Here is a 23,047-nt window from a genome sequence, read left to right on the forward strand (position 1 = left end):
CGTCATTGGATCATGTGAGTTTTGGGAAATGTTCGAGAAGAACATTTTGAGGAGGGGTTGTGCCTAAGATTGCTACAAAGAAGGGAAATGACTACCCTATTGGCCCTATTCTTCTTGGATTCTTCATTCTTTTCGTCATTGGATCATGTGAGTTTTGGATTTTGGATGGTAATTTCCTCCTTTCCTCTTTCATATGATTATGCTTATGTTTTGGCATATTTTGGATTTTTATTATGTGATTTGAGCTTCCATGTGGTTGCTTATAACAAGAACATGATATCTCAGCCTTCTTTGCAAATTCCCATGAAGACTCAAAATCAAAGATTTGAGAATTTATGTACATACGTATATGTGTGTAGAAATGTAATTCTTTAAATAGAAATGTAATTCTTTAAATGTTAGTTGTTTAAATTGTCATCGACTGAGCAATCTTACTGAAATCTTTAATGAACCTGCGATAGAAACCTGCATGACCAAGAAACGAACGGACCTCCCTCACATTTGTGGGGTAAGGGAGCTTAGTAATAACATCAATTTTAGCAAGATCTACCTCTATGCCATGCTCATATACTATATGTTCTAAAACTATGCCACGTGAGGCCATAAAATGACACTTTTCTAAATTCAGAACAAGGTCCTAGACAAATTAGACAGACAATCAGCAAATGAGTCTCCATATACAGTAAAGTCATCTATAAAAACCTCCATGTATTTTTTAATATACTCATAAAATATGGACATCATACAGCGCTGAAAGGTGTCGGGAGCGTTACGTAGTCCAAATGGCATTCTTCTGAAAGCAAAGGTGCCATAAGGATGTGTAAATTTCTTCTTCTGTTGGTCCTTTTAATTTATCGGATTTGATAGAAACCTGAAAAACCATCGAGAAAATAGAAGAAGGGCTTTCCAGCAAGCCTTTCAAGCATCTGATCAATAAACGGAATGGGGAAGTAGTCCTTTCTAGTTATAACATTTAATTTCCTAAAATCTATACACATCATCCACTCATTCTGGTCCCTAACAAGAATCAAACTACCCTCATCATTTTAATCACAGCAATACCCGTTTTCTTAGGCACTACATGAATAGGACTGACCCACTCACTATCAGTGATAGGATAGATAATACCTACATTCAAGAGTTTGAAGACTTCTTTCATAACTACCTCATTCAAAACAGGATTCAGACGTCGTTGGGACTATCGACAAGGCTTGGATCTATCTTCCAAAGAGATTTGGTGCATGCACACAGCAGGACTAATACCTTTAATGTCGGCCAACATCCATCCAATGGCCATTTTATATTTCTACAGTACCTTAACCAGCTGCTTTTCTTGTTCCTCAGTTAGGTGCTTGGAAATGATAATGGGCAAGGTCTCAGTTTCCCCCAGATAGGCATACTTTAAGTGTTCTGGAAGCTCCTTCAGCTCCAATTTAGGTGTCTGCAAAATAGAAGAAAGCACCTTGTCAAAAGATTCATCATCAAAACATGAGGGCATATTAACCGGCTCTATCATGGACAAGGTGGCAAGCTCTCCAAAGGGGATTAAATCTCCTGAGTCATCTTAATCGTCGTCATATACATCCCATATAACCTCCTACTCAAGAGAGTCAAACACATCAATCTGGCACAAAGAATGTACTTGCCCTATGGTGGAAGTTTTCATAGCATCGAAAATATTAAACTTGACCTACTCACCATCGAACTCCACAGACAAAGTGCCCTCATCTATATCAATCTTAGTCTTACCCGTCTTCATAAAAGGTCACCCAAGCATGATTGATGCAGATGAGATGGATGTGGTTCTTCCATCTTAAGAACATAGAAATCGGTAGGAAAAAGCAACTCATTGATCTGAACTAGGACATCCTCAATGACTCCTAATGGGTGAATAAAGGACCTATCTTCTAATTGTATGACAACTCCAGTTTCAGTTAAGTTCTTTAATTTTAATTTTTGATAAATTGAATAAGGCATAACATTTATTGATGCACCCAAATCTAGCATGGCCCTATCAATTTTCTTTTTTCCTATGATGCAAGGGAGAGAAAACATACCTGGATCCTTCTATTTTTTTTGTAAGTTTTTCTGTAGGTCTGCAGATACGAATTGACTTACCACCATTCTCTCTTTTTCCTTAGCTTGTCTTTAACTCGTACGAAGCTCCTTAAAAATTTGACATATTTGGGGATTTTCTTGACGGCATCGAGGAGAGGAATATTTATCTCAACCCTTCTAAACATCTCGAAAAGCTCCTTGTCCTTGTTTGCAACTGCTTCCTTTGGCCTAGCAAGCTTAGAAGGAAAGGGGCTGTAGGTACATATGTATCTAAAAGAGGATAAGGGTGAGAAGATACTCCCTGTTTATTTTATGGTGTCAAAACGGTTTGATCTGAAGAATAAATTTTTGGTTTCTCTAATTCTGGCTCTTTCACTGACTCAACAGGTGGCTCCAACTCCTTGCCACTCCTCAATGTGGTTGCACTAACATTCACTCTAAGAATTGACTCAGGCTGGGATGGAAGTTTGCTAGACTGTCTCTCCAATTTGCTCATAGAGGTGACTAGCTGTGAGACTTGGGTCCCCAAAGCTTCAATGGCTTTCCTTGTATCTTGCTGAAACTGTTGTGTATCCTATTGAAATTTAAAAGAGTTGTCAGCAAGACTTTTAACAATGTCTTTCTAGGACATATCTGAACCAGACGGAGCTCCATGATTCAGCTGGGCCTGCTCATTCTATCCTCCCCATTTAAAGTTTAACTCTTTCCACCCAGTATTGTAAGTCTGACTAAATGGGTTCGCCGTCTGTTTTGCCCATTATAATTGTAGCCTCTAATGGCATTCACTTCAGGAATTTCTCCTTGCAAAGCACTTGGGCAAACGTCAGTTGAATGGCCAATTCCATGACATACTTGGCAAATGGCAGCGGGCTGTCCAATCTCCATTTTTGTCAACTGTTTCAGAACAGAAACTAATTCAGATATTTCTTTCTTAAGTTTACTTACCTCATTGGCGGACTTTACACTGACTGCAGCTCTAGTTCCAAACTGTTGAGAATTTGTTGCCATAGTAGCTATCAAGTTCATTGCCTCAGCCAGGTTTTTATTGACTAAGACTCCTCTTGCAACTGCATTTATGCTGCTTTTGTCAATCTGCATCATTCCCTTATAAAAGTACTAGATCAAGAGTTGGCACAGATCTTTTTGAATCGTTCCCAATACTCATGAAAGGTCTCTTCATCGAACTACATGATGCTATAAATTTCCTTTTTGATGCTAGCAGCTCGGGATGCTGGAAAGAATTTATCCAAGAACTGTCTCTGTAGTTCTTCCCAGGACGCGATGCTTCCAAGAAAAAGAATATAGAGCCATTCCTTGTCATCTCCCTTCAATGAAAAGGGGAATGCCTCCACATTGGTCTGCTCCTAGATCACCCCATTGGGTTTCATTCCATTGCACACGACATAGAATTTCCTCAAATGTTTGTGAGGGTCTTCGCCCTGTAGACTAGAAAAGGCAGGAAGTAAGTGAATTAAGCAAGATTTAAGTTCAAAGTTACCTATTGTCTCCAGATAGGCAATGCACAAGGGTTGCTAAGTGAAGTCAGGGGTTGCAAGCTCCTTGAGGGACTTTCCTCGTTCGGCCATTACTGGGAAATTTTCAAGGACGTACCCTTCAAATGTGTCTTCAACATAAATCTCGCTGTCAAGAGTAGATTGTTGTCTCCTTTCTCTTTTGATTCTCCGCTCTTCCCTAGAGATATCGGCAAAATACAATTGTCTAGCACCCTTGGGAGTGTGGGTCATGCACCAAAAGAGAAAATTGATTAGCAAGGATAAACACTACAAGTTTCAAAAATTAAGGATTTTTTCGGCTCCCCAACAACAGCACCAAATTTGACGGCGCCAAATTTTGGTGTCGCTCCCAAACCCCTTGCCATACAAATAAAATTTATAAATTACCAAACAAACCCTTTATACCAACTAGTAATACAATTAGAATCCTAATTGATAGTTCATAAAATCAAGTTAATTAAAAGAAGAGTAAGGATCCTCAACCAATCAATTAACTAACAGGCTTTAAGCTTTAGGGCAAAACTAAGCCAATTAATTAGTTTCCATCATCTAACCGATTAATTGAATGAAAATTGTCTAAGATGGAAATTAAATGCTTGTTATTTGGAATCCCTAACTAACACAACAAACTGACTTAACTTTTGCTTCTAAGTGATGACAACCTGACGATTACAAATTAGGACCAATCAAAGTAGTCAATTATACGTACATAGCTAATTTTTCAGACTATCCCATACACGAAAACTGAAAATTTACTCAAGAAAAATTCCATTAAGTCAAAATAATACTGACGGAATTAAAAAACGAGTCTCAAGAATTACATTGAAATGAAATTAAACTACTAACCTAAGCTAAGTTCTTACCCTTTAGCCACGAAACATGTCAAAAAGCAACACAATTGGAAAAGTGGAAGAACTTATTACAAAACTAAAACAAAAGCAATAAAAACATAGCGACAAAAGACACTAAAACACTTGAAATCGGGAGTAGAAGGTAGAAGGTGGGATGATTTCGGTTGAACTATAAGGGTTCCTTTTATAGGCCAACCGCAATGTCGCAGCGCTAGCGAGAGCGTTGAAACGCTCGGCTATGCCACACTCACTGAGGACTTCGCGTCAAACTTCGCAGCGTTGCAACGTCAGGCTTCAGCGTGGGAGAGTGTTGCAACGCTGGCGTCCTTGAGTTTCTGAAGTGTTGCAACACTAGCGTGCATCCAGACATTCTTCCTATTTTTGGTCATTTGATCGATTTAGATTCTAATATTTTAATTTTAGCGTCTTTAAGTCCCGAATGCTTGATCAAACCGCTTGTACACTCGAGTCCTACAAAATAAGCAATTAAACAAAATTAAGTAGCTAAACAACCCTGAGTTAAGCAGAAGAAAATAGCACATTTTAACTACTATCATCCCGCAAGGCCTGATAGCGATTTGGGGCACCAAATGAGCGATGTTCACAAAACCGTTTGGCGCATGGCTTTTTTTCATCGTTCTTAACCTCTGGGTCCGTTTTCGTGTTTTCACTCGCCGGAAAGTTCGTGCACAAAAATTGTGACCTAGGGCAGCCCTGCCAGGCCCGATAGCCATTTAAGGTACCAAATGAGCTCCGTTTGCAAAACCATCTAGTGCATGGCTTTTTTTCATTATTCTCAACCCTTGGGTTCGTTTTTGCATTTTCACCTACCGAAATGTTCACGTACAAAAATTGGACCCCGGAGCAGCCCCATCGGGACCGATAATCATTTGGGGCACCAAATGAGCTCCGTTCACAAAATTGTCTGGCGCATGACTTTTTTTCATCGTTCTTTACCCTTGGGCCCGTTTTTGCGTTTCCGCCAACCGGAAAGTTCCCGCACAAAAATTAGGCCCCGGGCCTAATAGCCATTTGGGGCCCCAAATGAGTATTGGGTTTTATGTCCTAAAACTTATGGTTTGTAAATAATAAAACTTATTTTGAAAATTCAATAAGTTGTTATTATATATATGCATTGCCTATTTTGTATTAGAAATCCAATAAAGACTATTACATGAGTACTTGAACTTTATATGGAGACATAAAATTGGATCAAGTTCGAGTAAATAGTTTAAATGATCTATAGTATATAAATGAGGTTAGGTGTCTTATTCTGGTAACACTATTGGATGGGCTCACTTTGTAGTTGTTACAAGGAGTTGTAAAGTGCTACAGATGATGTGATCCTAATTCGTACATGTTATGATATGAGGAGTGGGGGCATCCGTGCAATGCGTTTGTACAAGATCGGACCACGAAATCAGTCACTCTTACTTTATCATGTTGTTTAATATTTAAGACTGATTATTTCAATGCGATGACTTAGGTAACTTGACCTTAATCCTGAGCTAACTATGAACTCCTATTTATTCAGGATTATCCTTAGATTTGCATAGGTGAGGGTTGGCTCAACAGCACCGGCTCAATAAACCTCCATTTCGAGGGTAAGACTGAGTAGATAGCTGAGGATATAGAGTGCAAGATGGAATTCACTTCTACCTGCTTTCAGAGATAGTAGAGAGGTTGTTCCCTTAAGTGCTGACTCCGGGTCTTGAACAAAGGGCCTCACCCTCTCATTGGCCCGAGAGGGACTCGGTTTGTTGATCGGATCACAAATCAATTGTTCATTAGAGGATCCGTAGGACTTAAGGAACAAAAGGTAATCTCGGGGGTAAAACAGACATTTGACCCAACCGTTATTACGAACAACCTATGAAGGGTTAACTTACTAATCATGGTTATATCGAGTGGATATAATATATCTACAGTGAGGGGAGTGCAACTATTGCTTTAGTGGAATGACCCATTAGTTAACGAATGGGGGTGTAAAGAGTTTAGCCAATTAATCTCGAATCATTGGAGCCCATGATCTATAGTTTCGCGAGGTCCCCCTACTAGCTCGTAAATGTAGAGTAGTATGATAAGTTAATTTGAAACGTTCAAATTAGAATTAAGGGATTTAGTAATTATATAAGATATAATTATGCGTTTAATTTTAGAATTAAACGAAATTTGAGAATTTAATTAATATTTAAATATGATTTAAATATTAAATTCATGAAGGTGGAACTTGTGTAAAATTAAGTTAATATTTGGTATTAAATTAATTAAAACTAATTGAATTGTTTAATTAATTATTTGTTATTAATTTTATTAGAAAATTAATTTATGAAATTAATTTTGTAAAATTAATAAATTTTTTTTTCAATTTTGAAATCAAATTGATTTAGGAAAATCAAATTGGAATTGAAACAAAATTGGAAAACACAAATTTTAGAAATGTTGGATTTCTCCACTCATAACCAAGTAGCTCACTTAACATCCACTTGACTCTAGCTTCAATACTCTAAGCATGAGTTGCATCTCATGCACCCTTCTTCTTTGTATGAATATCCTACAATAAATAGAGAAGATGGAAGTGGAATTCAGGCATGCATCAATTGTGTTTTTGCTGCAAAAATCGAGTTGAAGAAAGGTGTTCTTCAAGTGGATACAGCAGTGAGTTCTCCAAATTCCCTTCATTCAAGCTTATTTTGAGTCCCACAACTCAATCTAAAGCTCCAAGAGAATAGTAGGGAAGATTTTTAAGTGGTTCACAACGAGATTAGGCGAAGATTTGCAACTGAATTCGTGATTCAAAGAGGTTCTACAAAGGTATTACTTGAAACCCTCTTATTATTGTATGAAGCATGCTTTAGTTACAGCCAAAATTAATGAATTAGAATACTTATTGATCCTTGTTGCTTCTACTGCATGCTGGTTTACTCCTACTATTCGTATCAAAGCATCATTCAAGTATTCAATTTGGTTTAATATTGGCTTGTGGGTGTTTTTTTTCATGAGATATATGAAAATGATGAACTGATATGGGTTTTTGAGTTTTGGCATTTATTTTCTCTTTGATTCCTAGATTAAATTTATAATTGGCTCTTGTTTGATGAGTTTATATGTGTGCTTAAGAGTCTGTAATTTATTTAGAGTCATTAGAGTTGAAATTAAGTTGTAATTGAAGAAGTGAAAAAGGTCGAACTGCATATTCCAGATCGTGAGCTTTTTCCCAGGTAGCGTTGCGACGCTACCCTTGAGCGTTGCAACACTGCTCAAAGTTCCAGCGAGAGCGAGATTTTCATTTGAAGTTCAAACGAGATTCTTGTTCAAAGTTAGTGGGAGTGAGATTAACATCAGGTAGCGTTGCGATGCTGCCTTTGAGCGTTGCAACGCTACTCACAATTCCAGCGAGATCGAGTTCGAGCATCAAGATTTGATCAAGTATCAAGAGATATTTCATTTCGAGCGAGATTCTGATGGAATTTTCAACAAGATTTAGAGTTTAAGTGAGATTTTGAATCAAGTTTGAGCAAGATTTCTAGCTCGAGTGAGATTCTAATGGAATATCAAGTGAGAGATCAAGTTCGAGCGAGATTTTGAATGAGTTCAAGTGAGATTTCAAGCTAGGAGCGAGAGATTGAGTTTGAGCGAGATCTTTGAACCGGTTTGATGATTTTGACCCGTTAGCTGAGCAAGGACCATCGAGGATTGACCGTTTTGAGCGATTTTTCTTAAAACTTGACCACATTCACCTTCAAATGGGTTTTGATTGGTTTGGTTAAGGTGGTTCACATCTGGTTTAAGCTGTTTGGGTTCGGTTTTGGAGCAGTTCGAGCGGTTCGAAAGCGGTTTGGAGCTGTTTCTTGCCATTTATGTAATAACTAGGCCTTTGTTTGCTTGAAAATGTCAAAACTAAAACCATATAAGTATCTGTTTAATTATTTATGCATGTGATGTATGTTATAATTAAATAAATCTTGTATGTGCATACAGTATGCCATGTAAATTTAAAATCCCACCATAGGAAGCATGTTACATGCATTGAAAGTACGTTATAAAATGTTATAATATATAGTATGCATGTTTAGGATTTCTTTTATTTAATATAATTGTTATATTAAATATTGAATGCATTTGATGTCTGTTGTGGATGTTTCATATGTCTAAAATTTTGTAAGCTATTATAAAATTGGGTTAGACATTTAAAATCCATAACAAAAAATAGTTGCATGCTCACGTAGGTTAACACTCATTTTAATAGTTAAAATAGGTCGTTAAACTTGTAAAACTCGGGTTACAAACTCAACCGGTATGTAATCCTATCAAAGGCTGGAGGATTTAAGTTGACGATCTATGGAACACCTCCTACCTGGGGATTATGGCCAAATTATTGAGCGTTGTTAACCAGTTTTATGAGCAATACTTGAGCAATGTGAGGTTTTAAAATTAGTTTATCACCTAGACATCATAAGTTAAATCCAATTATAAACATTATACTTGGATAAACACTTAGACTTAGGTTGTTTAATTAGCTGAAACAAGCCTAAAGAAATGAATACCCCGTTTAATTGTTAGAATACTTCAGTAGGAGTTTAATAACATATATGATATGTTGTTAAAACACTTTAGTGAAAATAAAATATGATATGTTAGAACAATTCAGTGGGAGATTAATAAACATATATGAAATGATTATTTCTAGCTCTCACGTTCCTAAGAGTTCACAATAAAAAAATCATATGGCACTTCGTGTCACCCTGGGATGACCTCCATATGGAAAGTGTTTACATGAATCGAGATTTTGGTGAATGGGGAAGTTGTTCACTTTAAAATCAAATATGATATTTCGATTTTAAAATTTTCACATTCTCATGATGTTCACACCGAAAGGTTCATGCGGCACTCCGTGTCACCCTAGGAATGACCTCCATACGAAAAGTGTTTATGTGAATTGATCATGGTGAATAAGGGGGAGTTGTTCAATGAAAAATCAAATATATGATATATTGATTTCAATTCTCACATCCCTATATAATTCCCACCGTGAGATCCTTGCAGCACTTCATGTCACCTTGGGAGTGACTTCCACATGGAAAGTGTTCCTCATAGATCAAGACCAAACCGAATGGGGGAAGTATTTCATAGTAAGTGGGTGAAGGATATGTATCAACATATCCTACGGTCTCTTCTGTTGGTTCGAACCGTAAGATTCCTATGTTGCGCCTGCTTGTCGTCTTTAAGTCGGCTACACTAGTCATTTAACGACAGTTATCCCCACGGAGGGTTTTAACATAGGATTTAGAACAAATCAAACTTTAGAAATGGATAGGATATCTAAAGTCGGTTTCAACTTTGACTTTCTAACTTCGAGAGCATCGTTGGGATCAAACATCTGAGGTCTCAAAAATAGAGGGTTACACTTAAAAAATTACTAAATAGTTAGTAATTTCTGACCAAAAACGGTAGCTAAATGACCATCAAAATATGAGTTATTCTGGAGGTAGTGTTTAGTCAAGAATGTCTTGTTGTAGTATCAGTGCAAAAAATAATCTTGGGTATATTATTAATTTGCTAAAACTTTATTGGGTTTAAAAACAATTCACTTATAAAAAATTTTATGTTTTTCAGAATGACAAATGCATTAGTACAGTTGTTAGGATCTGATAAACTGATAGGGGATAATTATGCAACTTGGAAATCAAATTTGAATACTATACTGGTGATAGACGATTTACTATTTGTCTTAACAAAGGATTGTCCTCCCATTCCAAGCTCTAACGCAAACCGAACTATTCAAGATGTGTACAATAGATGGATCAGGGCGAATGATAAAGCCCGTGCTTATATCCTTGCCAACATATCTGATGTCTTGGCAAAGAAACATAAAGATATAGATACTGCCAAAGAGATTATGGAATCCCTAAGGCATGATGCTATTAAGTAGGTTTAAAACTGTCACATGAAAGAGGGGGCCTCTGTTCGTGAATATGTCCTGGACATGATGGTCCACTTCAATGTGGTGGAAGTAAATGGTGTTGCCGTTGACGAGAGAAGTGAAGTCAGTTTTATTCTAAAATCTCTTTCGAAGAGTTTTCTATAGTTCTGCACGAACGCTCTCATGAATAAAATTGAATACAGCTTGACTACTCTTCTGAATGAGCTACAGGCTTATCAGACAATGATGAGAGCTAAAGGTCTGGAACCGGAAGTACACGTTACTACCGCTGATAAGTGAGGAGCGTCCTTCAAAAAGCTCGATGTTGCTTCCTCTTCACAAAGTAAGAGTATTCCTGTTAAGAAGAGCAAAGGGAAAGGAAGAAGAAACCCCCTAGTAAAAAAGGCAAGACTAACGCTACAGACAAAGGAAAGTGTTTCCATTGTGATAACGATAATTTATTCTTTAACGCATATGCACAATGAATGAATAATTCAAGCTCTTGTACCCGAAAACGGTGCCAAAAACTTGTAATATTAAGTTTATAATCTTTATCTAATGTGTTGCTTATGAATGAATATGATGATGTTCTATGCGCTCAAGTGCCTTGCGATAAAGATATTGTTGTGATACTATGTTCTAAATGTATGCACTGATGATGATATGCTTCGTAATATGCGATGATGTAGTGCGTGTCACAAGTTTTCTTATGTTGGAAGCAAGTATAATTCCAACACAAGTTTCTCAGATTGACCTGAGGTCAAACACGGGGATTGTTGTTGTTTAGATTGACCTGAGGGCAACTCCGCCAAGCCCGATAGCCATTTGGGGAACTAAATGAGCTCCGTTCGCAAAATCGTCTGGTGCATGACTTTTTTCCATCCTTCTTAACCCTTTGGTCTGTTTTCGCATTTTTGCCCACTAGAAAGTTCGCACACAAAAAGTGTGCCCCGAGACAGCCCCGCTGGGCTCGATAGCCATTTGAGGCACCAAATGAGCTTCATTGTCAAAACCGTCTGATGTTCGGATTTTTTTTTTCATCATTCTTAACCCTTAGGTCCGTTTTTGCATTTTCGCCGCCAGAATGTTCGTGCACAAAAATTGGGCCCCGGGGCGGAGCCATTTGCGGCACCAAATGAGCTTCGTTCATAAAACCGTCTTGTGCACGACTTTTTTTTCATGGTTCTTAATCCCTGGGTCCATTTTCGCGTTTTCACCTGCCAAAAACTTCGCGTACAAAAATTGGGCCCTAAGTAGCCCCGCGGGGCTCGGTAGTCATTAGGGTCACCAAATGAGCTCCGTTCGCAAAATGTTCTGGCGCACAGATTTTTTCATCGTTCTTAACCCCTGGGTCCGTTTTCACATTTTTTAATGTCGGAATGTTTGCGCACAAAAATTGGGTCCCGGGGCAGCCCTGTCATGCCCGATAGGCATTTGGGGCACCAAATGAGCTCCGTTCACAAAACCTTCTTGCACATGGTTGTTTTTCATCGTTATTAACCCCTAGATCCATTTTCGCGTTTTCGCCTGCAAGAAAATTTGTGCATAAAAATTAGGCTCTGAAGTAGCTCTGTCAAGCCCAATAGCCATATGGGGCACCAAATGAGCTTCTTTTGCCAAATTTTCTGGTGCAGATTTTTTTTCATCGTTCTTAAACCCCGACTCCGTTTTCGCGTTTCGCCAACCGGAATCTTCGCACACAAAAATTGAGCCATGGAGCAGCCCAGCAGGGCTTGATAGAATTCAGGGCATCAAATGAGCTCCGTTCGCAAAACCGTTTGGTGTACGACTTTTTTTCATCATTCCTAACCCCTGGGTCCGTTTTCGTGTTTTCGCTTGTCGGAAAGTTCACACACAAAAATTGGGCCCCGAGGCAGCCTCGTCATGCCTGATAGCCATTTGGGGCACCAAATGAGCTCCGTTTGCAAAACCGTCTGGCGCACGGTTGTTTTTCATCGTTCTTAACCCATAGATCTGTTTTCACGTTTTCCCCTGCAAGAAAGTCCACGCACAAAAATTAGGCCCCGGAAAGCCCCGCCAGGCCCAATAGCCATTTAAGGAACCAAATGAGCTTCGTTCGCAAAACTGTCTAGCGCACGACTTTTTTCATCGTTCTTAAACCCTGGGTTCGTTTTCACGTTTTCATCTATGGAATGTTTGCACACAAAAATTGAGTCTCGGAGCAGCCCCGTCGAGCCCGATAGCCATTCGGGGCACCAAATGAGCTCCATTCACAAAACCATTTGATGCACGACTTTTCTTCATCATTCTTAACCCCTGGGTCCGTTTTCGTGTTTTCGCCTGTCGAAAAGTTTGCGCACAAAAATTGGGTCCTGTGGCAGCCCCGCAGAGCCTGATAGCCACTTGGGGCTCCAAATGAGCTCCGTTCGCTGGCGGATGGCTTGTTTTCATTGTTCTTAACCCCTGGGTCCGTTTTCGGAATTTTGCCCACCGGAAAGTTCGCGCACAAAAATTGCGCCCCGAGGTAGCCTCACCAGACTTAATAGCCATTTAGGGCACCAAATGAGCTCCGTTTGCAAAACCGTCTAGTGTACGACTTTTTTTCATCGTTCTTAACCCCTGGGTCCATTTTCGCGTTTTCGCCCGTTGGAAAGTTCACACACAAAAATTGGGCCCCATGGCAGCCCCGCGGGGCCCGATAGCCATTTGGGGCATCAAATGAGCTCGTTATATAGTCTGATGCATGACTTTTTTCATCGTTCTTAACCCTTAGTCCGTTTTCGCATTTTCGCCTACCGGATAGTTTGCGCACAAAAAAAGGGCCCAGGGGTAGCCTCATCAGGCCCGATACCATTTAGAGCACCAAATGAGCTCTATTCGAAAAATCATCTGGCGCACGACTTTTTTTCCTCGTTCTTAGCCCTTGAATCCGTTTTCGCATTGTCACCCGCCAGAATGTTCGTGCACAAAAAGTGGGCCCCAAGGTAGCCCTACCGGGTTCGATAGCCATTTGGAGCATCAAATGAGCTCCGTTCGCAAAACCGTCTGGCGCACGACTTTTTTCATCGTTCTTAACATCTGGGTCCATTTTTGCATTTTGTCCGATGGAAAGTTTGCGCACAAAAATTGGGCCCCTGGGCAGCCCTACCGGGCCGATAGCCATTTGGGGCACCAAATGAGCTCCGTTCGCAAAATCGTCTAGCGCATGGCCTTTTTTCATCGTTCTTAACTCTTGGGTTCGTTTTTGCGTTTTCACTCACCAGAAAGTTCGTGCACAAAAATTGGGTCTCAGGGTAGCCCCGCGGGGCCCAATAGCCATTTGAGGCACCAAACGAGCTTCATTTGAAAAACATCTGGCGCACGACTTTTTTTCATCGTTTTTATCCCCTAGGTTCGTTTTCGCGTTTTTGCCTGCCGGAAAGTTAAAAAAGGCCATCATGTAAATACCCAGAATGCCATCGAGTAAGGTTGTTAAGACATCGAGTAATTACTAAAAAGGTCATTAAGTAAATGCTACCAAGTAATCGAGCATCGTGTATCAAAGTATAGGACCATCGAGCATCGAGTATCAAGTTTAAGGCAGAAAGCTCGCTTTTTAACTGCAAAAACTCGATGCGTTACAACGTTCCTCACAACGTTGCAATGCTCCAGATTTTGATGCGATTTTTCATTGTGCCTCACGCAACCAAGCTTCAGTGCAGCGTTGCAACGTTAGCTCGACGCTTCTTGGCTTTTCTACGATTTTGCATTGCAACGCTGGCCTTGGTATCGCAACACTATCCCTACAACTATAAATGGTTTTCTTTCATTTTTGCTGAAGGGGAGGAGGCACGATTTGGAATTTCTCTCTGTATCAATGTCTCAATTGTAATTTTGTTTCCTACCTAGGTTAGATGTTATGTTGATTTCTTTTTTATTTGTAATCAATAACTTGTAATTCTTCAAGAATTTGTCTATGGATTTATGAAGTAATTCAATATTGTTTCTATTTCAAGAGTTCTTGCAAATTCTTTTGAGTTTTCTACATTTCTTTATCATTAGCAATCTGAATTTGAGCATTCTTGAATCCAATTTTAATTGTTGAAGCATGTTGAATGATCTATATCTTGAGCATGTTTAGCCTACATGCTTGGTTTTGTCACATTCACTCATGATTGAATACTTTGCTTTTAATGTGTTTGATAGAATGTCTAGCAAAGATCTCCAAGAGGTAATAGTAATTGTGTGTTGAGTGACTGACTAACCTAGGACGCACTAATTACTAGATTTGGAGAAAATTCGGTTAATTGAATAAGTTATCTTAATAATTAATCGACGCAATTGAATCCTAGAGCTTAATGCGCGTGTTTTCTCTTTTATATGATAGCTAAGGAACCCAATAAAGGTAGAAGCATGTAGATAGATTAGGGTTAGGGCTATCCTACCTTAATCATTGATTAGGATGCTTTCTTTACTAGGTTATGCTAGTTGTACGCCTTTGTATAGACTAGTTTAATCTAGATTAAGTACGTAGTTGCTTGCTTAATCCGATTGTGAATTAAATTTGTAAAATTCAATAATATGAATTGTAATGAATGTCTAAATTAGATTAGAAGCAAGATTGTTCTAAACTTGGTTACAACTATCCTTTATCTTTTGATTTCTAACATGTTTCTTGACTTAATCAAAAACTCCCGTTTTATAGCTTTCATAATTAAGCTTGGTTAAAGAAAGGATTAAATAACATTTCCCTATGGATCGACCTCTTACTTCCACTGAGTTAGTTAGGTTGTTGTTCAAGCTTTATAAATATTGTTTGTTTTGGGTTAGGTAGAACTAACGACACCTACTTAGCTCCAGATAATTATTCCTAATTTTACTGGAACTTGGGTAGGAGGAACCCTCTAACTTAACATAAAAGTGATTTTTTATTTTCATTGAGTTATATAAAACTATAAGTATAAGTGATTTCTGGTTTTCACTGAGTTATCTAAAAGTACAATGTTATGTTTGTTATACGTTAAAAAGGTTTTTCTGAGCTAAAGCTTGAATATATGCTAATAATTCATGTTGTAGCTTTACAAATGGGTTTTCAAAGTAAAAGCTTATGTTTTATAAACATTCCATTCACTGAGCTTCCTAGCTCCCCCTCCCCAGGTAGCAGGAGAGTTCCAAGATTCCAGGGTGGCAGCTTGCTTGTCAAGAAGGTCATGTCTGCCACCATCGTAAAGTGTTTGTTAGTTACATGTTGCCTAAGTTGGTCTATAATTAAATAACCTCTACAGTCAAGGCTCGGTCTATAATGAGTTATTTCTTGAATGGTGATGTAGTAAATATAGTAATGTCATGATGAGTTATGTTGAGTTATGTGATAGATTTGCCATTATACAGGTTCACAAGTTAAAGCATAAGCAAAACAGGTTCTTAAGCTCAATAGTTTCAGTTGGTTGTAGATGTCATAAGAGGGTTAATATCTACTGTTCTCACATCTTCCTCCTAGAGAAGAAGACGAATCTGGGAAGAGGTGTGACACACCAAGCCTTAAAGGAAAGACCATGTAGTGGTACTTTTGAAGAGTTAAACGGTAATGGTGGTCGAAGAGAGTCCAGCGACAGTTGCAGTAAAGGTTCTAAGAAGTCTAACACGAGTAATGAAGATTGAGAGAAAATGGATATGAGCATTGTAAGTGCTTTCATGCTAAATTTGGCTTAAAGTGTTCTTGGGAATGTGCATGGAATTATGATAGCCAAAGAGCTCTAGGAGAAACTTGAAGTGATGTATCAGGCAAAAAAAATTTCAAACCAGTTTTACCTGAAGAAGCAATTTCATACGTTGTGTATAGTCGAACATAGAAAATCTCAAATCATCTAGGTATTCTCAATGGCATCGTTTCTGAATTAAAAGTGATTGAAGTGAAGATACATCTTGTCACTTCTCTCCCTTCTTATAAACACATGAATTCTATCTTGATATACGAGAAGGAAAGTTTAGATTTTGTTGAGGCTATTAGTAAGCTTTTGTCAAAGGAAAGAAGACTAGAGAATAAAAGGCATACTTCACTGGAGCATTAGATACTATATAGCTAGTAATTAGAAGAAGAAGAAAGAGTTCGTGCAGAAAAACGTTCTTGGAATGTGGACAACTGGACACATAGAAAGGATTGCCCTAACAAAGCAAGTTTATGAAAAAGCTTTGAGTTGGATGCTAACATCGTCTCCATCATCATGGACGTTGACGAAGAAAGACAATATTCATTCTCATGGTATGTTCACTTTACCATGATGAATGTGATGGTAGTGATTCTACAAGTTTGCAAACAAACATTTGCTTGACGTTTATGCAAGGTATGTGGTGGAAGCTATGTTAATAGCTGAAACCCTTTTGGGTGAACCAAGTTAATGGAAGTTGCACCATAATTTTCAGCAAGGTTTATTAGAATGTGGTGAAAAAGGAAAATCTTGGAATGTGGTATTTCAAGTGGTTTACTCTTTATGATGGAGTGGGATATAATTCTCTCGATTGAGAATTATGATTGTCAGTGAAGACAATGGATGTAGCAGGAGCTATAGGTTATTCAAAAAACTTGCGAAGGTGAAATTTGTTGGATTTTGGCAAAATATTAGAAGTGCAATTGTCCCGTACATGAAAGTTTTAAGAGAGTAATGGGCTCCAAGACTTAGAAAAGGAGCTTGAACATTTGGTTTCTAATCATCTAAACTTAAAGCACTTTAAACTTGATATATTAGTGCAATTGAGTGAGTGGTATTATGTTTTGAGAGAGTGATAGCTCCCTAAAAGAGCTATCTTGATGCCTCTAATCTCGCTCGTTTATAATAACTAATGGGCTTTAATTGTCTATATTTATAGGAACACGAGTAATACATGTATTCTGGAGTATTATGAGTCATTTGAGATTAATTTAAGACAATTAGAAGCTTAATAGAGCAACTAGATTTCAAGAAGTGAAAAAATGACAAATGCCCCAAGGAAGGCGTAGCATTGCACCAGCCTTGCGATGTTAGCGCCCATCATCAGCAGGCGTGCACGACAGAAGATCTTAGACCACAAGGCAAATGCGAATGACATCAGACGAAGGGCACTATAGCACCCAATGACGTTGCGGAAAGGGCCAAGAGCACCGCCACACTGTGACGAGTTCTATGTATAATCCTTTACTTTTAAGGGTTAAAAGGGAAAGGAGTTGGACCAATTTTAGAGCTTGTAGCTCGGTTTTGGTCATTCTTGACCAAAACCCATAAGATTTCTTTAGATTTTGAGTTGTATTTTAACATTTAGCATCATGATTCAAGTTTAGATGATCGATAAAAGGTTTAAACATCGATTTTGAGGTTGGTTGGACAATTTTCTATTGATTTATGAGATTTTGATGATTGTTTTTGGGTTTTTTTTTTTTTTTATTTCTTCTTGTTTTCCTTTCCTTGTTTGAATCCACGTGCAATGTATGTTCAATTAACGTGACAGATTAATCATTTCAAAACATTGATTATATTTGTTTGATATATATGTTGGGATTCGTAATGAAAGTTTGCTTAATGTGAGTAACAAACAGGTAGAGTAGCAGTTACGATTTGATTTCTATCATTACTAGGATCATCAGTAACGAGAGATAACGAAACCTAAGGAACGAAAATACATTGGGATTGAATCTAATGTCCCAATCAATCCAAGAGCTTAATGTGATTAACGAAATAAATAAGCTTGTGTGACAACTACTTGATTTAGGAATCAACATCCACTTTGATTTTTTGTTTAGAGAGTCTGGCCATAGCTAGTCGATTAGGCTTGATAATCAGATAACTTATTAACTCAATTTTCATGATAACTAAATCGGTGAATTAATCCATAGATAGCCTAACGGTGGTAATCTTGTGCACCGCTCTTTCTTTCTCTCAATCTATCTTACTTTCCACATTTTAAATTCCTGTATATAGTTTTTATATCAAATCCAATGACACATTTAGCCTAAAGAGATGTTATCTAGGCCCCCTGTGGTTCGACTCGGTCTTGCTACTAAAACTACTTTATCACGAGTGTTAAAATTAGCATATGGAAAGTCCTTAGAAGTTTATATGGGCCATGGTTCAACTTGGGGCATAAACACTCGTGATTTACTTTTGGTTTCACTAAGTCTCATACCACTGGAGATAATTATATTCATTCATATATCATGTATCTTCTCCTATCTAATCAATATAAAAACTTTGGTCGCATTCCAACAATTTTTACCAGTTATTTCATATTTCTTCATAATATTAAAGTTGTATTCAATAAGTTGTTATTTATTTTAATTTTGTAACATATCGTGAAGTTCAAAACTATTGCCCATATAAACTTCTAACGACTTTCCATATGCTAATTTATTTTTTTCTCATATTCTCTAACAAAATTTGGCAATATTTTATAAACTTTTCTTTTTTGCTATTAACCTTCATTATTATTTAATATTCACGAGATGGAGTTCAAATTTTTCAACGTGAAGAGTATGCTAAAATGCAAGTTATTTATACATATATAAACAGTTCAGTTATATGTATAATATAGGTCCGGTTTAGTTTTGGATTTTATATTATTATATATTATATATAAATGGTTTGATAAACCGAACCAAATCGATTCTTCAATAAAAATTGAATTTTCAGTTCAATTTAATTTTGTCATTCGATTTAGTTAGGTCATCTTTAATGTTCACCACATTTTCAAAATGTTAGAATTATTTAAATTTGGTTCAATCCATTTTTTTTATTAAGGCAAAACTAAACTAACATTTAGGTCCATCCATGAGTAACATAATTTGATTGAATTAGCCAACATCATTGCATAGATCAATGATAGATAAGTGATATTGTTTGATTTATCAACATTTATTTTCTTTCAATCTAATTTAAGAAGACATTATATATCATTAACTTAAACTAATATCGTGGTAATTTATAATTGGTCAAAATTTCTAGACACTATTCAAAGTTTAGAAACCTATTCTAAATAAAATTGAAAGTAAAGAAACACATTAAATACCTTTTAAAGTTAGACTTTAATTTAATTTCAAAGTTGAACTTATAGTTAAAAAGATATAACCACGATTTTAAAAATTATAAATGGAATAGATACAATAATCCTTGAAAAACCCAACATACACATAATTAAATCGACATAAAACTTCGAAATGAGATATTCAATTTTCACATCCACATATTGCCAATATATATATATATATATATAATATTGGAAATAAAAATCATATTTTAAATGTAATTGATTTTTATACTTGAGACAAAATTAATATATGTTTTGAGTTGAAAATTCTACTTTCATTATGGGCCAGTTCCAACTGCACCATATGAGTTTGACTATTTCAATATTTCTTCCTTCCAGCTCTCATTTTACCAATTGTGGGCCCACACTTGGGCTTGAATGGAAATCCACTTCATCTTCCCAAATAAACCCCCCTTTACTGTCCCATTTGCTTGTTTCCAGGAAGGGTATAATTGGGTATTGTCAACAATAAAATTAATTTCAAACATCTCTCTCTAAGGTGCAATATTTACTTTGGTCAAAAGTATGGTTAGGTTAAATTATGTGTACTTTTTTCAAAGTTAAACAAATGTGTAGTATGATGATTTGAACTTTTAACTTCCAATGTGTATAAGTCAATTATCGTTGACTTATGATCACATGAACGGTTTAAATTATGGTGAACTTACTATTTTGTCAACTTTGTTTCAATTTTTTTCTTCATAGCTTTCACCGAAAAATTACACTACCAATACAAATAGAACTGAATTGGTTGAGATATTATAGTCTTAACCAAAAAGAGTAGAGGTTTCAATCTACATTTTCTTATATATGATTTGCCTAAATTATAGGACCACTCAATTAAGCTAAAACTATAAAAATTAAAATTGTGCCAACATTACTCGGCAATAACTAACATTTGGTGCTTTTCAAGATATTCATTGGATCATTTCTCTACATTTTTTTCTAAAAATAATTTACTTAAAAAAATGAATTTTTTTTAAAGTACAATTAGAGGTAGGGAAATTTGAATCACAAACTTTATGATAATTAGCACACTCGTATACTTATTGAACTATATTTGTTCTGAAAAATAATAAAGTCATTGAAGAGATAATAAAATAGATATTTTATTAGGATTTACGTCAACGTATGTATTTGGGTATAATATGGAAATAATGATATCATAAATTAAATTAAATGATAACGATAAAACTAATACATGTGGAAAAGTCAACAATTCTACGCATGGAAAAGACTAACATTTTAGACAAAAAAAAATAATAATAATAAAAAAGGAAAAAAAATCTAATTCATATAGTTGCAATTAACAAGCAGTCAACCTTGGATCCCATCGCCTAATTAATATAAAAGAAGCAACCACATCTCCAATACTCTCTAAATATAATTAAAAATAAAAATCATAAAATTGGATTCCCCCCTCCCTTTTTAGGATACATAAATTGGATATATGACATTGAAAATGCCACATTTACAAATACCAATGAGGTGTTAAAAATGGTATTTATTTATAGCAAGAAGGGGAAAAAATTGAAAAAAAATTGGGAAAAAAAAACTACATTCTTTTTAGGGTAATTAATGAATTGCCAAAAAGGAAAAATGTTATACAAATTACAATTAACTACATAAAAAAAAAAAAAAAACCAAAATTCCTCTTTGAAGGGCATTGGCAATGGAGATTAATATTTTAGAGAGAGAAAGAAGAGAGAGAGAACTTAGCTTAAAAGTCAAAGAGATTGTTGAAGATATTTGGTGAAGAAATTGGGGAAACCAAAGGAGCTGAAAACAGAGCAGAAGGGCTTGGCCAATGAGGACTCAGCTCATGAATCAAAGAATACGCCAAGCTTTGATGTTCAATCGCCGGCGAGAAATACCCTGTTGGAATCGGAGCCAGAGTTGCCGGAGCCGGTGATAGGATTCCGGGTATTTGCCCTAACTCCACTGAAACCTCTGCCAAATCCATCATATCGCTAACGTTGATTTCTCTTTCTCTTTCGGATCGGGGACTGGCTTTCTCGATTGTGGCCAGCCTTGCCGCCGGGGAGAGGTCACCATCGGTGGCGGCGGCAGCGGAAGAGGAGGACAGCCCAGTGAGGCGTTGGACGACGGACATGAAGTTGTTCTCGGCGACGTGGATGACTTTGGGGGAGATGTCGTAGATGATGAGAGGCTGAGGCCATTGGGCGGGGCCCGGCGGGAGTGGAGGCCGGCCGCCGGGGGGAACCGGCTGAGGGTGCGGCGGCGGCTTCTTGATTTTGCGGGATTCTTGGTTGACACGGAGCTGCGGTGGGCGGGGGCCTTGTAGCTGGATCTCCTTCTTTCTGGGGGTGGTGGGACTGCCGGCGGCGGAATATCCCGGCGGATTCATGGCGGATCTGGTGGAGGAGAATCGGAATCTGATCGGAGATGTGGGATCGGGGAAATTGGGGAGAATTGGGAAATTGGGTTAATTTTGGGGTTTTGTTTGTAATAATTGGAGGAGAGTTGAGGAATATGGTTGGGGGAATTAAATAATAACAATTTTTTTCTTTATTTTTTTTTATTATTATTTTTTTGTGTATGATAGTTTTGGGACAAAAGTATTGTTTGTTTGACTTTCTATTTGTTGACTTCATAAATGCCCAAGGGAAACTCCCTGCGAAAATGAATTTAAACTTAAAAACACTTTGTTTTTAATATGTTATATATATTTGTCTTATTTTATTTTCTTTATTTTTTTTTTTTTTTTGCAGTCCCTAAAAATTCCATTAAAAAGAAATATTATTTAAAGTTTGGTAAATAGTTTTTTAGGTTTTTAAAGTTGGGTTTCCATTTCAAAAATTTAGACTAAAGTCAACCAGATTTAATATAATTTGGTTTAATGATTATATACTAATTGATTAAAAATAGTATTTCAAAGGTGGTACATTTTGTTTAAGTTGCTACTTGTTCAAATGAGGAATGGGTGAACAATCAAGGATGTGAAGGTGTTGTTAGTAAAAGATTTTTTAATTGAAAGGAAAAAAAAAATTGCAAGATTCACATTAATGGTCCTAATAGTGGACACAATCAAACTTGGAGTAAATTTGAAACTCTTTTGAAATAAAAATAACATAATGAGACAAATCTTTTAATTAAGTACATCAACGGATTGTATTTGATTTTTATTTTGTTAAGGGCTTTTTATTTCGTGGTCAAGGTGATTGGATAATTTTCTTGAACTTTTATGACAATTATGCATCCACACCAAGATATTGAGACTGTGACTTTAAAACATACTCAAAATAATAATTTGAAATTCGTTGTATCCGATATTCAAAAAGATATTGCAAATTCCATTGCAATTGAAATTGTTAATGCAAGTATAAAAAATATGGATGATTTACAATTTTCTATCTTGATTGATGAAGTAAAGATATGTTTTCAAATGAGCAAATGTCAATTTTGTATAATGATATGTAGATAAATGTCATGTGATTGAATGATTTGTTGGAATTATACATGTCACTAATACAAATGTTTTATCTCTTAGGCCCAGGTTGTTTCACAGGGTTTCCCATGCTATTTTAGGTAGACATTTAATATTTTTGTTTGTTTCACATAATTTTACTTTTTAAAACTCATGATATTAATATCCGGAGAACTTTAAAACTTATCTGACATGGGTTATTTAATGCTATGTAAAAGTGTGAGATTTTTATGTATGAAACATGAATAGTAAAAATATA

General features: G+C 36.7%; 1 protein-coding gene across 1 annotated transcript; it reads right to left on the minus strand.

Annotated features, from left to right (window-relative positions):
* Positions 1-20,704: 20,704 nt before the first annotated feature.
* On the minus strand, positions 20,705-21,956 carry LOC120088511 (protein MKS1-like). Its single transcript, XM_039045877.1, has one exon. The coding sequence runs from the start codon at positions 21,706-21,708 to the stop codon at positions 21,061-21,063; it is 648 nt and encodes a 215-aa protein (XP_038901805.1). The 5' UTR covers positions 21,709-21,956; the 3' UTR covers positions 20,705-21,060.
* Positions 21,957-23,047: the final 1,091 nt, after the last annotated feature.

Source organism: Benincasa hispida, chromosome 10, assembly GCF_009727055.1.
Source record: "Benincasa hispida cultivar B227 chromosome 10, ASM972705v1, whole genome shotgun sequence".
In the NCBI taxonomy this organism is placed as follows: Eukaryota; Viridiplantae; Streptophyta; class Magnoliopsida; order Cucurbitales; family Cucurbitaceae; genus Benincasa; species Benincasa hispida.